The following is a 20,803-nucleotide window of genomic DNA, read 5'->3' on the forward strand; positions in this document are numbered from 1 at the left end:
AAAGAAATAAGAGGTAGAGAACAGTAAAAAATAAAATAGAATGAAAACAAAGGGGACTGAGGTGGGGTAGAGCAAATCATCTGAAGTTGTTGAATTCGATGTTGAGACCGGAAGGCTGTAAAGTGCCTAGCTGGAAGATGAGATGCTGTCCCTCCAGTGAGCTTCACTGGAGCATTGTAGCAAGCCAAGGACAGATGTGGGCATGGGAGCAGGATCTTGTGTTAAAATGGCAAGCAACCGGAAGGTCAGAGTCCTGATTGCACACAGACCAAAGGTGCTCAGCAAAGCGATCACCTAGTCTGCGCTTGGTCTCTCCGATATAGAGACCACCACATTGGGAGCAGCGAATGCAATACATCAAATTGAAAGAGGTACAAGTGAAACGCTGCTTAACCTGGAATGAATGTTTTGGACCTTGGATGGTGAGCATAGAAGAGGTAAAGGGACAGGTGTTACACCTTCTGCAATTGCATGGGAAGGTGCCATGAGTGACGGGAAAGGTGTTGGGTATAGTGGAGGAGTGGACTAGGTTATCCCGGAGGGAACGGTCTCTGTGGAATGCTGACAGAGGGAGTGAAGGGAAGATGTGTTTGGTGGTGGCATCATGCTGGAGTTGGCAAAAATGGCAGAGGATTATGCTTTGCACGCAGAAGCTGGTGGGATGAAATGTGAGAACAAGGGGGACTCTATCCTTTTTCTGGGATGGAGGGGAGGGGGTAAGGGCCGTGGTGCGGAGATGGATTGCACGCCATTGAGGGCCCTGTCGACAACTATAGATGGGAATCCACGGTTGAGGAAAAAGGAGCACATATTAGAAGCAACACTTTGGAAAATGGCATCATCAGAAAAAATGCGACAGAGGCAAAGGAGCCGAGGGAAAGGGATGGAGTCCTTACAGGATGTGGGGTGTGAAGAGTTGTAGTCCAGATAGCTGTGAGAGTCAGTGGGCTTGTAATGCTTATTGGTAGATAGTCTATTGCCGGAAATGGAGACAGAAAGGTCAAGGAAGGGAAGGAAAGGGAAGTGTCTGAGATGGTCCAGGCGAAGGTGATGGAGGGGTGGAAACTGGAAGCGAAGTTGATGAATTTTTCAAGGTCTGGACGAGAACATGAAGCGGCACCAAAATAGTCATCGATGTATCGGTAAAGGAGTTGTGGGAAGGGACCTGGGTGGTCCTGGAACAAGGAATGTTCCACATTCCCCATAAAAAGACAAGCATAGCTAGGACCCATTCGGGTACCCATTGCTACTCCTTTGATTTGGAGAAAGTGGGATGAGTTAAAGGAGATGTTGTTGAGAGATAGAACGAGTTCAGCCAGTCTGAGGAGAGTGGTGGTGGATGGGAATTGTTCAGGCCTCTTTTCAAGAAAGAAGTGAAGAGCTCTCAAGCCAATCTGGTGCGGGATGGAGATGTAGAGAGAATACAGATCCATGGTGAATAGAGGTGGTTAGGGCCTGCGAACTGGAAGCTGTCAATATGACACAGGGCATCAGAGGAATCCCGGATGTAGGTGGGGAGGGAATGGACCGGGGAGTGAGGCTGGAGTCAAGGTAAGAGGAAATAAGTTCAGTGGGGCAGGAGCATGCTGACACAATGGGCCTACCAGGACAGTCCTTTTTGTGGATTTTGGGAAGTAGGTTAGAAGCGCGCTGTCCGGGGTTTGGAGACTATGAGGCTGGAAGCTGTAGGGGCAAGGCATCCAGAGGAAATGATGGTGACGGTGTTGGAGATAATGGCTTGATGTTCAGTGGTGTGGTCATGGTCCAGGGGGAGGTAGGAGCAAGTATCTGAGAGTTGGCGCTCAGCCTCTGCAAGGTAGAGGTCAGTACGCCAGAATACAACAGCACCCCCAGGTTTGATGATAATATCAGGGTTGGATCTGAGGGAGTGAAGGGCAGAAAGTTCGGAAGGAGAGAGGTTGGCATAAAAATTGAGACAGCCAATGTCCCGACGACAGTTCCCAATGAAAAGATCAAGGGCAGGTAATTGTTCCGGTGGGGGTGTCCAATTGGAGGCACATGAAAGGATCTATGGAACAGGGGGAGGACTTTTGCCCAAAGAAGTGGGCACGGAGACGAAGGCGACGGAAAAAGAGTTCAACATCATGTTGAGCCCGGAATTCATCGAGGTGGGGACGCAAGGGTACGAAGCTGAGTCCTTTGCTGAGAACAGCATGCTCAGCCTCAGAGAGGGGAAAGTCGGAGGGTATGAAGAAGACACAGCAAGGGCTGAGGCTAGAAGAGATGGAGTTCGAGGGATTGGGATGGTCAGTCCGATGGAAATGCTGATGTGACGACTGACAGACAATGGGTGATAGATATACCTGGTACATTGTAGTCTTTTTGGTGTGCCAGGCAATCAATATCAAAGAATATGAAGGAGTCCAGCACTAATTAGGGCTATACATAGAGCTTGCAGGTTATCCTTTGCGTCATGGAAGTGGCGGCAGCCAGCTCCACAAGAATACTTGTGGACTCGAGCACAATGCAGCATCCGATAGTTGATGACTCAACTTTCAATGCACTCCAAGCAGAAGCCACTGAACGTCAAGACATTGCAGTGAAAGTTAGGAATGAAGTCATGCAGGCCCAGCTTGCTACCATGCAAGCCTAGTCTGCTCTGATGGAAGCTTATCTTGCTGCCACGCAGGTTCAGATTGCTTCCTTCAGAATTGTGGAAACCAGTATTCAAAATGGCTTGTAGTGTGACCAGCAATCTGCCACCAATACATGACTAGGATAGCTGTGGCACTCCACGGGAGTGGCAGTGGCATATTGGAGACAGATCGCTTTGAAAATGACAATTTCCATCCTCCCACTGCTGTTGCCCATCAGCAAGCCAACCCAAGCTGCTGCTGCCCATACCGAGATGTATAAAGCCAAGCTGTATAAAGTCTTTCTGCAAGGCCATTTTCAGTATTCCCGACTGAAAATCAGCAGCTTTTCACTAGCCATATCACCACCACTGGGATAGCACTGAGCAGGAGCACCAGGGCAAGAAAATGGTATAGAATTGTAATGGCATAGAAGAAACCATTCGGCCCATCAACTTCATGCTGGCTCTCTGTAGAGCAAACCATTCAGTTTCATTCACCCACTCTAACCCTGTAGCCAAGTTTATTTCCCAAAAGGGTCCATTCAATTTTTCTTTCCCCTTCCACCACGCAGACAACAAATTTCAGATCATCACCAACTGCGACATTAGAAAGTTCTTCCTCATACACCTCTGCATCTCTTGCCCAAAACCTTAAATCTGTGATCATTAGTCATTGCATCATCAGTTAAAGGAAAGTCTTTCTTTGTTGACCTTATCCAAACTGGTCACAATCTTGTACACCTCTATCCTATCTCCCTAAATTGTTTTGCTACAAGGAGAACAAGCCCTACTTCTGCAACCTCACCTCGTAGCTAAAATCTCCCATCCTGGAACCATACTGGTAAATTTCCTCTACACCCTCAAAGACCTTCACACCCTTCTTAAAATGCAATGATCAGAAGTGGACACCATACTCTAAGTCATGGCCTACTGCTCTGTACTGGTTCAGCATAACTTTCCTGCTTTTGTACTCAATACCTCTATTTATGAAGCACAAGGTCCCAAATGCTTTGCAAACTGCTGACTCAATATATCCTGCTACCCTCAGAGATACAGGCACATAAACCGCTAGGTCTCTATCTCTTGAAACTGTGTCCTTGAGTCTACAATGCTGCTTCCTGTCTCTTGTCAGAACGCATCACCTCACACTTCTCTGCATTAATTCCATCTGCCGCTTGTTTGCTGATTCTGCCAGACTCTTGTTTGTTCTGTTGCAGTCAATTGGCATCATTCTCAATGTATGCCACTCCAAGTTTGGAATCATCGACAAATTTTGAAATTTTACTCTGTATCCAAGTCATTCGTATATATACATATATCAAAAAAAGAATGGTACAAGCACTGATCCTTGGAGAACACCACTGTCCACCATCCTCCAATCTGAAATGCAATCATTTGGCACAACATTATTTTCTGTTTTTAAGCATTTTTTAATCCAAACTGGCACTGACCCGCCTATTCTACGTGCCCCAATTTTGTTAGCTAAAGAAAAACTGCATGGAGATTTGAACCCAAGATCTCTTGCAGGAGTTTTAATTAATTAATTTAATTAATTAATTCGACCTAGCCAAGAGTGCACAGAAAATAAGCACCAAGGGAATGCACAAGCATTGTTAACAGACTTTTAATGTAATCTGGCATGGTTTGATTCATAAATTTAATTCATAAAGTCATTTTCATAGTGGATTTTATTCAGCATTATGCCAACAGGATGGTATGATGATCAGTCATGATGTGGAGATGTCGGCGTTGGACTGGGGTAAACACAGTAAGGAGTCTAACAACACCAGGTTAAAGTCCAACAGGTTTATTTGGTAGCAAATGCCACTAGCTTTCGGAGCGCTGCTCCTTCGTCAGGTGAGTGAAAGTTAGTGGCGTTTGCTACCAAACAAACCTGTTGGACTTTAACCTGGTGTTGTTAGACTCCTTACTATGATGATCAGTAACAGGGAGGGCAAGCTTAGCATATGAAAATAGAAGTTGTGTTCACTGCTATCAGTTAGACAAGGCAATCACAGACAGCCCCGCCAGAAAGAGGCCATGTTGGTTGCATCCTCCCTTCCTCCTCCTCGTTGCCATATAGGAAGGGCTATGCCTACATAATTGTGAAATGATGTAAATACCATGACACTCTGCCGAGTCCTGCAGGACTCCTCCAGAGCAGTCTAAGCAGCAATAGCATCGATTAAGCATGCCAATGGTCTGCCCTATCACATTTTGTGTAGTAGCTTATCTTTCATTATGTCCGGGTTAGGTGGATTGGCTATGCAGATTTGCCCCTTAATGTCCAAAGGTGCGTAGGTTAGGTGGATGCGCTGGTTATGAGGATTGAGTGGAGGGATGGGCCTGTTTAAGATGCTCTTGAGAATCAATGCAGACTTGATGGGCCAAATGGCCTCCTCCTCCACTGTATTCTATAGTTCCCTGCTGCACATCTTGCATGGGTTGCACACTGGATTCATGAGCCACGGAGTCAGATAATAGCACTTTTCACCCAATAGTCACCCTGCGATTTGCCATGGTGACTCAAATACAGATGGCACCATGAACTACTGCAGAATGAAGGCCAGAATACTGGACATTGCTGATGGTCACATCAACTGACATCCCTTGTATCTGGGCAATCTGCATTAACAGTCAGTTTCTTTAGCAGACAGTTGGGCCTGGAAAGCCCCAAGTTCATTTCCCAGCCTGTGTCAAGTTAGATTGGCAGCAGAGATGATACAAGTAATCAATGCAGCTCAAGTTGAAAGCTATGGATGGACAGTTAATATGGACAGAGTTGACCTCTCCCAGAGATTCGCTCTTCACCTGTTCCACCTTGAGCTGTGACTGCTTGATACTAACAGTAACATTCCACCTTTTGCCTGTTGTAACTTTAGTGTAACTTTCACCAAACATATATAATTTTTGCACCTGTATCTAAAATAAAAAGTTGTCCACTTCCCACTACTATCCCTTACTCAATGAAAACAAAACAAGTCAGCTGTGGAGCAATGAAGTTACTTCTGTAAAATGGATCAACGGTGCAATTTGGAAACCAGTCAGTTGCAGATTTAGGGTAGGCCGACTCGGGGATAAGCGAACTCAAGTTTTGGAGGAGAAGGTTGACAGAAAAAGGACTGAATTGGTAACTAAAAAAATGCCAACTTACCCACAATAAAGGCTGGGTCCAGAACTACACAAGTTTACAGACCACAAATAACTGGCAGGCATTCTTCTTGAGGCCAACCAAATTTTAAAAAACTCAGGGACAAAGCAAGGGCTGCCCCCAAAAAGGGAATCACCCAAGACAATAAACAAAGCAGAACGGAAACTTAAAACATTTAATCAAAATGTAAACTACAAACAAGAAAATCAGAACTTTCCATTAACCCATACCATCCAGATATCATGGATTAGTTATTAGATAAATTAAGTGCTGCAGCTTTTAGAACAGTACAGCACAGATGCTACACGATGTTGTGCCGATTTTGTTTTATGTTTTATAGCTGAGAGGAGAGAGAGAAAGATAAAGGAAGGGGGGTGGAGGCAACAGAGATGGGGTAGAGGGGGAAATGTGTGTGTGAGAGAGAGAGAGAGAGAGAGAGAGAGATTGATTGACTGATTTCCAACAATGGACAGATAACCACTTTCTTCTCGTTACTCTAAGCAACACCACTTTAAATCAACTAGTGGTATAGTTATCACCGTGTAGCATGCACTTCCTGTGTCATACTTATCCCGTCACACTTGTTGATAACATCCTTAACAGACAGACAATCTGCCTGTAAAGTTATGTATCTGCTTTTTATTTCAATAAATCTGAATAGATCCTTTGCTCTATTATTAAGTACATACTGCATTTCCACGATCTTACTATCAACCTGCACAAGGCAAAGTAGCATGCTGATATTTAGCAGATTAACCAATAACCCCACGGAACAGAATACTAATGTTTTCCAGACTGGTAATGGAGCATCATTGTTACCTGGGTAGCAGCAAGTCCACTGAAAAAACTGAAGTAAAACAAAGTCACATTTTAACTCTGCAAAATTCGACCTCCATTTTATTTTTTAAATGCTCCCACACTGCTGTAACAGTGTAATCATTAAAACACATGCAAGCAATCTCCATTACACTTCTCAAATTCAATTTCTCTAGTCTGAATAACAGGGTAAACAGAACATTAAACAATACTTACAACAGCACACGGAGTTTAATTGTGACCACATAATAGCCCTCACCCCAAAACTGAAAGCAAAATGGATTTTGTATTTTTTTCCCCAAATGGTGAACAGAATTAAAGTTTGCCAGTAGTTGCGAGTAAGCACATAAGAATTCAACAGGCTATTCTTCCTTCTACATCCAGCAGTTTCACAGCAAGAACAGCTGTCACTGAAGTTGCAGATCTCACATTGGCTGCCACAAGCAACATTACGCAATACACTTTGGAAAGTACCTAAACGTAATCCTGTGACTAGTTTTGAAACCAGGGAGACCACTTCCCGCTTATGAGAGAGGATTTAGCCAATTGTGTTGCTTAGAAGGGTTCAGCCCGAGAGAACAAGCCCAACCTACATCAGTATTTCTGCCAAAACACATAGCATAAACCAGAACATAGCGACTTGTGGAATATTTAAGTTAAGATTAAATTAAAAAGCCTATGTCTTTACAATACTACACACACTTTCCATTTCTGGATATAAAAAGCTTCTGGACAAAGCTGTATTGGAGGAAATGCATTTTAAAAATTGTTGGAAGGCAAGAGCTCAGAATAATTAGCATGATATAAACAAAACACAAGCAACGACCTCCAGAACTATGACCAGGAAGCTACGGGTCTGCACTGTACCTGTAGTTAGTTAATCACACTTGGGTTTCAATGGGACATTACATCTGGCCTCAATATTTCTATTGGGCCGAAGGGCTCTGTTTCCATGTTCCATGCTGTAAACATCTATGACTCTAATATACCTGTAAACATCTAATATACTAGAACAGAAAGACATGTATATGTTCTTTTGCTAATGATATAATTAATTATTCTTGAAATGTGCCATGTCGAGATTAAGTAAGACTGACAATCAGGTTCAGTTGTAATGATACCCAAGGCCACATCACCTGCCAAATGTCAGCATGCAGGTTCACACATGAACACTTACTGGAAGTATCAGAATGCAGCTAGCATGTTAGGTTGCGCAGAGAGGAAGACAAAACGGGAAGAACAAATCCAAATATGAGCCATGATTTCAGCATCACAAACAATATCCAATATTTTCAAAGTTGTGCATCCAGCGTGCACTTCCAGCGAGTGTCACACTTACTTACTGACTGCAACACTGCCAGAGTCTGTTAATAACTTTGTTATAAAATGGGTTTATGCTCCGATTCGCCTTGAGCAATGCAATAATCTGATGGATTAGAAATTAAATTTATATTGTTTTAACCTTTCTAAATTAAATTGGGATTAGCCTGTGGCAGTGATTTTAAACAAAGAATGGACATTTTTTGCTTTGGTAAATTGAAGATATATCCAACATTTTCATGAGTTTCAAAACAATTGACATTATATAATAAATTATTTATAGAATAGATCTGCAGATGTGTTTGCAGATTGGTGAATGAGAACATTATCATCTCCAATTCACACACCATCCCAATTGGGAAATATTTATTCATTGCCTTTCATTGTCACTGGATCAAAATCATGGAATTCTCTAACTGAGAGCATTGTGGATACTTTTGTTGTGCAACTACAACACCACCATCTTCTCAAGGACAATTAGGAATGGGCCAAATTAATGCTCTCCTTGCTATCAACTCTCAAAGCACAAGATGAATTTAAAAAACTGGAGACATCAGGGAAGATTTTTGACATTTACCATTCATAGAATCCCTACAATGCTGTAGGCGGCCATTCGGCCCATCGAATCTGCACCAACTCTCCGACAGCGTCAAACCCAGGCCCACCCCCCTGCCCTATTCCAGTAAAACCACATATTTACGCCGCTAATCCCTCTAAACTACACATCTTTAGACACTATGGGACAATTTAACATGGTCAATTCACCTAAGCTGCACAACTTTGAAGTGTGGGAAGAAGCCAGAGCACCCAGAGGAAACCCACAGAGACATGGGGAGAACATGCAAACTCCACAGTCACCCAAGGCCAGAATCAAACCCTGGCGCTGTGAAGGCAGCAGTGCTAATCATTGTGCCACCTTGCCAGCCCCAGCCTTTGCCCTGCTCCAACCTAATTCAGAAAACCAGTGGATCTGCTGTCATAGAGCAAGTTTACTGAAGCAACACGTGATTAACAGTAAAAATATTATGTCAATTAAATTCTCCACCCACTCCCACACTGACCTATCTGTCCTCACTCTCCTATTCTTTTACAATGAAGCTCAACACAAGTTCAAAGGACTACATCTCGGCTTTTGATAAGACATCTTACAGCATTTCGAATTTAACACAAAGTTCAACAATTTTACATCACAATCTTTGCCCCAATTTTGTTTTGCATACCAGATGAAGATTCCAAGTGAAGATTCTGCTTTTCCCACTTACAGCTCTTCTAAATCCATCTTTTGTTTCTTTGCTCGTCCCATTACCATCCTTTTTGCCTTACACTATCTGTTTTGCAGTTTAATTTCTCCTGTCTCCCACCTTAGCACAGACCTTCCCTTCCATGGTTTTTCCCATTTCTTGATTGCTTAAAACCCTTACATCTTTACTTTTTCCCTATAGTTCTGACCTGAAGCACTAACTGCTCCCCCCCCCCCACAGAAGGGGAGGAAGGGGTTCTCTAACTTGGTTGGACACCCAAGACATCCTAGTGGCTACCAACAGGTATATGTGGCAGCCTGTGAGCAAAGTGTGCACCAATTCTCTGAAGAGCATGTGGCGAGATAGTCGAAGAAAGAGTTAAAACGAATGTACCCAAAAACACCAATATTCAAAACCATGAGCAATTCCCCTGAATCCAGGCCTCTCTGAAAGAGTCTCCCAATGCTGAGTTAGAGGCAGAGGGTTCTGACTCACTGATCGGAATAGCTACCTGGGAAATGTTAGACTGGAAAAAAAAATCTAACTCCTGGGTAACAATAAGCCGATCCCATCACACCCCAATAACCCTACCCACCCAATTACCCTTCAATCCAACCCCCCCCCCCTCCCCGCCCCCCTCCAAAGCTGACCTGGCTACGCTACACACTGCACCTCACCCACTCATTCATTAGCAAAGTAGAAAGCTTTTAAATGTTAAAAGACTTTCCAAATGTGTTAGCAATTGAAGATTAACAAAATTGGCAGCTAATACCAAAAAACGGGGACATGGCTTTGCTTCCCTCGGCGATCCTGCCCTACGAAGGAGAACTCCAAGAACAGGTAAGCTCTACATTTCTGAAGAGGTTCAGTTCAGAAATCCAGGCCATAAGTGCAGAGCTCCAGAGCTGTGTTAAAAAAGAGCAGAATGGCAGTGATTGCCACTCCTTGGAAGGTTCGGTCCTCTGGTGTCTCTGCTTCTGGACTGACAGGTTTCCTTTCTCTCAAACTGCTTCATCATAGGTGCCAGACAGTTAAACGTCAGTTGGTGTTAGTTGCTGCCAAAATGCTTCCCTAACCTTCAAAATATCATGCATCATTTTTCAATTTGCAATTACCACCTGACATTGAAAATAACCAACCATCACCAGTGGTAATTCAGTACCATGCAGCCACACAAGAGAAACTTGACATTCAAACTGGCCACAGCTTTCTATTTTGCACAGAAGTACAGCATTTGCATAAATTACTGTGATCTGTCGTGGTTACAGTTGCAAAAACGATCTTTAATTTTGAACGGAGGGTATAAATTGCCTGAATACTTATTGTATTAGCTCAAGGCAAGTTCATACCAGTAAACTAGAGGGTATTGCCGTAGGGTAATCCTAATATGCTTTCCATCTTATAACTCACCATGAGGATAACTTGTTTGGAAATAAATATTGAGATGCTCAAGATGACGACACATGATTTATAGAATATTAAAGAGGAGTGATCCAGTACCACGCTATACTAAAATCTAATTTAGTAATCATGGACTAGGCCAGAGGTTGCACAGCAACTTTTATAATCTTTGGAAGTATTCATACAAGAGTAATAAAAGTGATCTCGAGAAAGACGAGGGTATCATCTTTGCTAAGGTGCTGATAGGCACAAATAAGTTATGAAGAAAGATTGAAAAGACAGGACACACACCTGGTTAGAGACATAGAAAACTGTGGGAGAAGTATCTTATGGATCAGTGGTCTCAAGAGTCCAAAAAGAAGTGCCAAACAAAAATGGTAAAAGCAAAGCATGATGTTGATCAGAATAATGATGTGGAGATGCCGGCGTTGGACTGGGGTAAACACAGTAAGAAGTTTAACAACACCAGGTTAAAGTCCAACAGGTTTATTTGGTAGCAAAAGCCATACAAGCTTTCGAGGCTCTGAGCCCCTTCTTCAGGTGAGTGGGAATTCTGTTCACAAACAGAACTTATAAAGACACAGACTCAATTTACATGAATAATGGTTGGAATGCGAATACTTACAACTAATCCAGTCTTTAAGAAACAAAACAATGGGAGTGGAGAGAGCATCAAGACAGGCTAAAAAGATGTGTATTGTCTCCAGACAAGACAGCCAGTGAAACTCTGCAGGTCCACGCAACTGTGGGAGTTACAAATAGTGTGACATAAACCCAATATCCCGGTTGAGGCCGTCCTTGTGTGTGCGGAACTTGGCTATCAGTTTCTGCTCAGCGACTCTGCGCTGTCGTGTGTCGCGAAGGCCGCCTTGGAGAACGCTTACCCGAATATCAGAGGCCGAATGCCCGTGACCGCTGAAGTGCTCCCCAACAGGAAGAGAACAGTCTTGCCTGGTGATTGTTGAGAACCGCTCGACAATCACCAGGCAAGACTGTTCTCTTCCTGTTGGGGAGCACTTCAGCGGTCACGGGCATTCGGCCTCTGATATTCGGGTAAGCGTTCTCCAAGGCGGCCTTCGCGACACACGACAGCGCAGAGTCGCTGAGCAGAAACTGATAGCCAAGTTCCGCACACACAAGGACGGCCTCAACCGGGATATTGGGTTTATGTCACACTATTTGTAACTCCCACAGTTGCGTGGACCTGCAGAGTTTCACTGGCTGTCTTGTCTGGAGACAATACACATCTTTTTAGCCTGTCTTGATGCTCTCTCCACTCCCATTGTTTTGTTTCTTAAAGACTGGATTAGTTGTAAGTATTCGCATTCCAACCATTATTCATGTAAATTGAGTCTGTGTCTTTATAAGTTCTGTTTGTGAACAGAATTCCCACTCACCTGAAGAAGGGGCTCAGAGCCTCGAAAGCTTGTGTGGCTTTTGCTACCAAATAAACCTGTTGGACTTTAACCTGGTGTTGTTAAACTTCTTATTGTGATCAGAATAATAGCAGGGCTTTATAGCGAGTTAAAAAGGCCAACATTCTCTTTGAATAGCAAGGAGAACAACTTCATACAATCATAGAAACATAGAATCATAGAAATTTATGGCACAAGAGGCAGCTACTTTGGTTCAACGTGTCTGTGCCAGCTGAAAAAACCTGATCCCCCTTTCCAGCTCTTAGGAAGTGGCCTTTTAGGTTCTGCTCTTCAAGGGAATATCCAAGTATTTTTTTGAATGTGATCAGGGTTTCTGTCTCTATCATACTTTCAGGGACCGAGTTGCCAGTCACACCATCACCGAGTAAAAAATATTCTCAACTCACTTCTAAAGCTTCTGCCAATTATTTCAAATTTATGCTCCCTGGTTCTTGAGCTCTTTGCTAAGGGAAACAGCCTCTTCCCCTCCAATATAATAAAAGCAAAATACTGCAGACGCTAATGATGCCAAATAAAAGTGCTGGTAAAACTCAGTCGGTCTGTTAACTTTGCTTCTTTCTCCACAAAAACCTTCCTATCCAATCTATGTCCCTCATAATTTAATTCATCTCAATTAAATCTTCTCCCTGCCTCCTCTATTCCACACTTATTCCATTCTTCCTCATAACTAAAATTCTCCATTCCTGGTATCCTTCCCCTGTAGAGTACGATCACATCATTCCTGTAATGCTCTGACAAACTGTAGACAATCCTCTAGAGACGACATGAATAATATTTTGTGTAGTTTCAGCATAACCTCTCTGCTATTATATTCTATGCTTCGGATAATAAATTCCAATTCCAACCATTATTTTGTAAATTGAGTTTGTGTCTTTATATGCCCTGTTTGTGAACAGAACTCACACTTAACTGACGAAGGAGCAGTGCTCCGAAAGCTAGTGGATTTTGCTACCAAATAAACCTGTTGGACTTTAACCTGGTGTTGTGAGACTTCTTAAGCAAAGAAGCGTACCGGCAACTGAACAACGAGGAACACTACAGACAGTTACCCACAGATCCGACCAAAGAACACACCCGTCAACTCAACAGACTGATCAAGACCTTTGATCTGGACCTTCAGAGCACCCTCCGTGCTCTCATCCCACGTACTCCATGCGTTGCCGAGATCTCTACTGTCTCCCAAAGATACACAAGGTAAACGCACCCGGTCGTCCCATCATATCAGGCAATGGGACCCTGTGCGAGAACCTCTCCGGCTACGTCGAGGGCATCCTGAAACCCACTGTACAAAGAACCCCCAGCTTTTGTCGCGACACTACAGTCTTCCTACAGAAACTCAGCATACATGGAGCAGTTGAACCAGGAGCACTCCTCGTCACAATGGATGTCTCGGCACTCTACACCAGCATCCCCCACGACGATGGCATTGCTGCAACTGCCTCAGTACTCAACACCGACAACTGCCAGTCTCCAGATGCAATTGTACAACTCATCCACTTCATCCTGGACCGCAGTGTCTTCACCTTCAACAACCAGTTCTTCATCCAGACACACGGAACAGCCATGGGGACCAAATTCGCACCTCAATATGCCAACATCTTCATGCACAGGTTCGAACAAGACCTCTTCACCACACAGGACCTTCAACCGATGCTATACACTAGATACATCAATGACATTTTCTTCCTTTGGAGTCATGGTGAGCAATCACTGAGACAACAATATGGTGACATCAACAAGTTCCATCCCACCATCAGACTCACCATGGACTACTCTCCGGAATCGGTTGCATTCTTGGACACACGCATCTTCATCAAGGAGAGTCACCTCAGCACCTCACTGTACCGCAAGCCCACGGATAACTTCACGATGCTCCACTCCTCCAGCTTCCACCCTAAACACGTTAAAGAAGCCATCCCCTACGGACAAGCCCTCCGAATACACAGGATCTGCTCGGATGAGGAGGATCACAACAGACACCTCCAGACGCTGAAAGATGCCCTCATAAGAACAAGATATGGCGCTCGACTCATTGATCGACAGTTCCGACGCGCCACAGCGAAAAACCGCACCGACCTCCTCAGAAGACAAACATGGGACACGGTGGACAGAGTATCCCTCGTCGTCCAGTACTTCCCCGGAGCGGAGAAGCTACAACATCTTCTCCGGAGCCTTCAACATGTCATTGATGAAGACGAACATCTCGCCAAGGCCATCCCCACACCCCCACTTCTTGCCTTCAAACAACCGCACAACCTCAAACAGACCATTGTCCGCAGCAAACTACCCAGCCTTCAGGAGAACAGTGACCACGACACCACACAACCCTGCCACAGCAACCTCTGCAAGACGTGACGGATCAGCGACACGGATGCCATCATCTCACGCGAGAACACCATCCACCACATACACGGTACATACTCTTGCAACTCGGCCAATGTTGTCTACCTGATACACTGCAGGAAAGGATGTCCCGAGGCATGATACATTGGGGAAACCATGCAGACGCTACGACAACGGATGAATGAACAACGCTCGATAATCACCAGGCAAGACTGTTCTCTTCCTGTTGGGGAACACTTCAGCAGTCACGGGCATTTGGTAAGCGTTCTCCAAGGCGGCCTTCATGACACACGACAACGCAGAGTCGCTGAGCAGAGACTGATAGCCAAGTTCCGCACACAAGGACAGCCTCAACCGGGATCTTGGGTTCATGTCACATTATTAAGGTTCACCATGGTAGGCTTCTGCAGAAAATGCAGATGTATGGGATTGGGGGTGATCTAGGAAATTGGATCAGGAATTGGCTAGCGGATAGGAAACAGAGGGTGGTGGTTGATAGTAAATATTCATCATGGAGTGCGGTTACAAGTGGTGTACCTCAGGGATCTGTTTTGGGGCCACTGCTGTTTGTAATATTTATTAATGATCTGGATGAGGGTATAGTTGGGTGGATTAGCAAATTTGCTGATGACACCAAAGTCGGTGGTGTGGTAGACAGTGAGGAAGGGTGTCGTAGTTTGCAGGAAGACTTAGACAGGTTGCAAAGTTGGGCCGAGAGGTGGCGGATGGAGTTTAATGCGGAGAAGTGTGAGGTAATTCACTTTGGTAGGAATAACAGATGTGTTGAGTATAGGGCTAACGGGAGGACTTTGAATAGTGTGGAGGAGCAGAGGGATCTAGGTGTATGTGTGCATAGATCCCTGAAAGTTGGGAATCAAGTAGATAAGGTTGTTAAGAAGGCATATGGTGTCTTGGCGTTTATTGGTAGGGGGATTGAATTTAGGAGTCGTAGCGTTATGTTGCAACTGTACACAACTCTGGTGCGGCCGCACTTGGAGTACTGTGTGCAGTTCTGGTCCCCACATTACAGGAAGGATGTGGAGGCTTTGGAGAGGGTGCAGAGGAGGTTTACCAGGATGTTGCCTGGTATGGAGGGGAGATCCTATGAGGAGAGGCTGAGGGATTTGGGATTGTTTTCGCTGGAAAGGCGGCGGCTAAGAGGGGATCTTATTGAAACATATAAGATGATTAGAGGTTTAGATAGGGTGGATAGTGATAGCCTTTTTCCTCTGATGGAGAAATCCAGCACGAGGGGGCATGGCTTTAAATTGAGGGGGGGTAGTTATAGAACCGATGTCAGGGGTAGGTTCTTTACCCAGAGGGTGGTGAGGGATTGGAATGCCCTGCCAGCATCAGTAGTAAATGCGCCTAGTTTGGGGGCGTTTAAGAGATCCGTAGATAGGTTCATGGACGAAAAGAAATTGGTTTAGGTTGGAGGGTCACAGTTTTTTTTTTAACTGGTCGGTGCAACATCGTGGGCCGAAGGGCCTGTTCTGCGCTGTAATGTTCTATGTTCTATGTTCTATTATCTGTAACCCCCACGACTTGCCTGGGCTTGGAAAATCTCACTAACTGTCCTGTCTGGAGACAATAAACACCTCTTTAACTTGTGCTTAACGCTCTCTCCACTCACATTGTCTGTACCTTTAATACATAGATCATAGAATCATAGAAACCCTACAGTACAGAAAGAGGCCATTCGGACCATCGAGTCTGCACCGACCACAATCCCACCCAGGCCCTACCCCCATATCCCTACGTATTTTACTCGCCAATCCCTCTAATCTACGCATCCCAGGACACTAAGGGGCAATTTTAGCATGGCCAATCAACCTAACCCGCACATCTTTGGACTGTGGGAGGAAACCGGAGCACCCGGAGGAAACTCATGCAGACACGAGGAGAATGTGCAAACTCCACACAGAGAGTGACCCAAGCCGGGAATCGAACCCAGGTCACTGTGCTACCGTGCCACCCATTGATTACTGTAAAGACTTGCATTCCAACCATTATTTTGTAAATTGAGTTTGTGTCTTTATATGCCCTGTTTGTGAACAGAACTCTCACTTACCTGACGAAGGAGCAGCGCTCCGAAAGCTAGTGGATTTTGCTACCAAATAAACCTGTCGGACTTTAACCTGGTGTTGTGAGACTTCTTACTAGGATAATAAAGGCATGTATCTAGTGTGCCTTCTTGACCGCCACAGCTATCTGTTCAGCCACCTTCAGAGATCTGTGGACATACACCCAGAACTCTTAGCTTCTGTAAACATCTCAATGTCCTTCTTAGGCAGTCCCTCACGGTCGAGGATAACTTGCTTCCACACTAGGAATGAGTTCTCAGGTGACTGAGTCCAATGTGTGACCTACAGTCTCAGGTGGGGCAGACAGTGGTTGGAGGAGCAAGTAGGGTGCCCAGCTTGCTACACGCTTCTTTTGCTGTCAACGCCTCACTTCAACTTCCTCATGACAATGAAACTAGAAGCATCCAACTCCTTCCAGGATGCTTTTCCTCTACTTCGGACGGTCTTGGGTCAGGGACTCCCAAGTGTCGGTAGGAATGTTGCACTTTTTTTCTAGGAGGGTATGAGGGTGTCCTTGAAGCGTTTCATTTGCCCTTCTGGGTCCCATTTGCAACTAGAGTGTTTATTTTGAGAGTCCTGTGTCAGGCATGCAGATATGGCCCAACCAGTGGAGCTGATCGAGCGTGGTCAACCCTTTGATGCTGGGAATGTTGGCCTGAGCAAGAACACGGACTTTGGTATACATAAGCTACCAATGGACTTGCAGAATCTCATGGAGACAGCATTAAGACCATAAGAAATAAGAACAGGAGCAAGCTGTTCGGCCCCTTGAACCTGTTCCACTATTCAATCGGATCATGGCTGATCTAACATTCCTCATGATCACCTTCCTGCCCTTTTCCCGTAACCCTTGATTCCCACTGGTAGTACTTCGCCAGGGTTTTGAGGTGCCCTGCGGTACACAGTCCACATTTCTAAGCCACATAGGAGGGCAGGTATCACTACGGCTCTGTAGACCATTAACTTGGTCATATATTCATCACTCCCTTGCCTTGTCTGCCCACCCCAAATTCTATTAGCAACTGTTTTGCCCACCTGACCGTTGCATTCATACCTTTTGCAGTCTACAGCTTTTTTGCTAGCCATCAGTCCCACAGTAACTTTGTTTATTTTTAATTTGATTCGGGGACGTGGGCATTACTGGATAAACCAGAATTTATTGCCTTTCCCTAATTTCCCATGAGGTGGTGATGAGCTGCCTTCTTGAGCCGCTGAAGTCTCTCTGGTGTTGGTACATTCAGTGCTGTTGGGGAGGGAGTTCCACAAATTTGACGCATCAACAGTGAAGGAACAGCGATGTATTTCCAAGTCAGGATGGTGAGTGACTTCTAGGTGATGGTGTTTTCATGTATCTGCTGCTCTTGATCTTCGAGATGGTAGGGGTCGTGGATTTGGAAGGTGCTGCCTAAGGAGCCTTGGTGAGCTCTTGCAGATGGTACACACTACTACCACTGTTCATTGGTGGTGGAGGGAGTGTTTGTGGAAAGGATGTCAATCTAGCAGACTGCTTTGTCTCGGATGATGTTGAGCTTCGAGTGTTATTGCAGCTCCCTCATCCAGCAAATGGAGAGTATTCCATCACACTCCTGACTTGTGCCTTGTAAATGGTGGACAGGCGTTGGGGCAAGTTTCACGTCACAGGACTCCTAGCCTCTGACCAGTAATTGTAGCCATACTATTTATATGGCTAGTCCAGTTCAGTTTCTGGTCAATGATAACCCCAAGATGTTGATAGTGGAGATTCAGCGATGGTATTACCGTTGAATGCCAAGGGGTGATGGATGGATTCTCTTTTGTTAAAGGTGATTATTGCTTGGCACTTGAGACAAATATTATTTGCCACTTGTCAGCCTAAGCCTGGATATTGTTCAGGTCTTGCTGCATTTGGCCATGCACTGCTTCAGATATCACAAACGGTGCTGAACATTATGCCTGCATCAGCGAATATCCCCACTTCTGACCTTATGATGAAAGGTCGGTCTTTGATGAAACAGCTGAAGATAGTTAGGGCCTAAGATACTAGCCTGAGGAACTCCTGCAGTGATGCCTTGGAACATGGATGATTGACCTTTGTTAACGACAACCATCGTCCTTTGAGCCAGGTACGAGTGGAGAAATCATGGGGAAATAATGCCTGACAAATTTACAAGAAGTCTTTGAGGTAGTAAAGAGCAGGATAGAGAAAGGGAACAATAGCATGCAATATTCTTGGATTTCCAAAAAGGGTTCGATAAGGTACTGCACAAAAGACTACTTAAGAAAACAGCCCTTGGTTTTCGGGATGGTATATTAGCATGGATAGAAGATTGGCTAAATAATAGAAGACAGAGTGACATTTTCAGGATGGCAATCTGTAACTAGTGGAGTGCCACAGGGATCAGTGCGGTGGTCACCACTATTTAAAATATATATTAATAACCTGAACAAAGGAAGTGAATGGACGATTACCATGTTCGCAGATGACACGAAAGTAAGTGGGGAAGCAAATGGTAATATAGAACATAACAGCGCAGTACAGGCCCTGCGGCCCTCGATGTTGCGCCGACCAGTGAAACCAATCTAAAGCCCATCTAACCTACACTATTCCAATATCATCCATATGTTTATCCAATGATCATTTAAATGCCCTTAATGTTGGCGAGTCCACTGCTGCTGCAGGCAGGGCATTCCACGCTCTTACTACTTTCTGAGTGAAGAACCTACCTCTGACATCTATCCTATATCTATCACCCCTCAATTTAAAGCTATGTCCCCTCATGTTAGCTATCACCATCCGAGGAAAAAGGCTCTCACTATCCACCCTATCTAATCCTCTGATCATCTTGTATGCCTCTATTAAGTCACCTCTTAACCTTCTTCTCTTTAACGAAAACAACCTCAAGCCCCTCAGCCTTTCCTCATGAGACCTTCCCACCAAACCAGGCAACATCCTAGTAAATCTCCTCTGCTCCCTTTCCAATGTTTCCACATCCTTCCTATAATGCGGTGACCAGAACTGCATGCAATACTCCAAGTGCGACCGCACCAAAGTTTTGTACAGCTGCAACATGACCTCATGGCTCCGAAACTCAATCCCTCTACCAATAAAAGCTAACACACCGTACGCCTTCTTAACAACCCTATCAACCTGGGTGCCAACTTTCAGGGATCTATGCACATGGACACCGAGATCTCTCTGCTGATCCACACTACCAAGTATCTTACCATTAGCCCAGTACTCTGTAATCCTGTTACTCCTTCCAAAGTGAATCACCTCACACTTTTCCGCATTGAATTCCATTTGCCACACCTCAGCCCAGCACTGCAGCTTATCTATGTCCCTCTGTAACCTGCAACAACCTTCCGCACTGTCCACAACTCCACCAACTTTAGTGTCATCCGCAAATTTACTAACCCATCCTTCTACACCCTCATCCAGGTCATTAATAAAAATGACAAATAGCAGTGGTCCCAAAACAGATCCTTGCGGTACACCACTAGTAACTGAACTCCAGGATGAACATTTCCCATCAACCACCACCCTCTGTCTTCTTACAGCTAGCCAATTCCTGATCCAAACCGCGAAATCACCCTCAATCCCATGCCTCCGTATCTTCTGCAATAGCCTACCGCGGGGAACCTTATCAAATGCTTTACTGAAATCCATATATACCACATCAACTGCTTTACCCCTCATCCACCTCTTTGGTCACCTTCTCAAAGAACTCAATAAGGCTTGTGAGGCACGACCTACCCTTCACAAAACCATGTTGACTACCCCTAATCAAATTATTCCTTTCTAGATGATTATAAATCCTATCTCTTATAATCCTTTCCAAAACTTTGCCCACAACAGAAGTAAGGCTCACTGGTCTATAATTACCAGGGTTGTCTCTACTCCCCTTCTCGAACAAGGGGACAACATTTGATGACACAGTCTACAGAAGGATTATAGACAGGTTAAGTGAGTGGGCAAAACTTGGCAGATGGAATATAATGGAGGAAAATATGAAGTTATGCACTTTGGTAGGAAAAAAAAGGAGCTGAATATTATCTAAATTAGAAAGACTGCAGAAAGCTGAAGTATAAAAGGATTTGTACATAAATCACAAAAAGCTAGCATGCAAGTTCAGCAGGTAACAGGAAAGGCAAACGGAATGTTGGGCTTTATTTCAAAGGGAATGGAGTGTAAAATAGCCAAGTCTCGCTAAAACTAAACAAGGATCACACTTGCAATACGAGTCCCCTTATCTGTCTGGCATTGGAGGTGGTCCAGAGAAGGTTCATTAAGTTGATTCCCAGTACAGTGGGATTTTCTTATGAGGAGAGGTTGAGTTGGTTGGGCCTATACTTATTGAACTTTAGAAGAACAAGAGTAAACTTAGAGACATTGTGGATTCTCAGGGGCTTAACAGGGTAGATGTTGAGTAGTTTTC

The 20,803-nt window shown here is 44.6% G+C and overlaps 1 protein-coding gene across 7 annotated transcripts in view; it reads right to left on the reverse strand.

The window, feature by feature from the left end:
- Positions 1-20,803, reverse strand: part of hivep1 (HIVEP zinc finger 1) — a 326,912-nt gene that overhangs the window by 258,264 nt on the left and 47,845 nt on the right. The window contains exon 1 of one of the 7 annotated variants that reach the window (XM_078241044.1): positions 6,780-6,953. The exons of the other annotated variants lie outside the window; for them this stretch is intronic. Coding sequence (XP_078097170.1) covers positions 6,780-6,810 — 31 coding nt within the window. The 5' untranslated portion in view covers positions 6,811-6,953. Of the gene's footprint in view, positions 1-6,779; positions 6,954-20,803 lie in introns of those variants that run through there. 7 annotated transcript variants of the gene reach the window in all.

This window comes from Mustelus asterias, chromosome 2 (genome assembly GCF_964213995.1).
Source record: "Mustelus asterias chromosome 2, sMusAst1.hap1.1, whole genome shotgun sequence".
Lineage (NCBI taxonomy): Eukaryota > Metazoa > Chordata > Chondrichthyes > Carcharhiniformes > Triakidae > Mustelus > Mustelus asterias.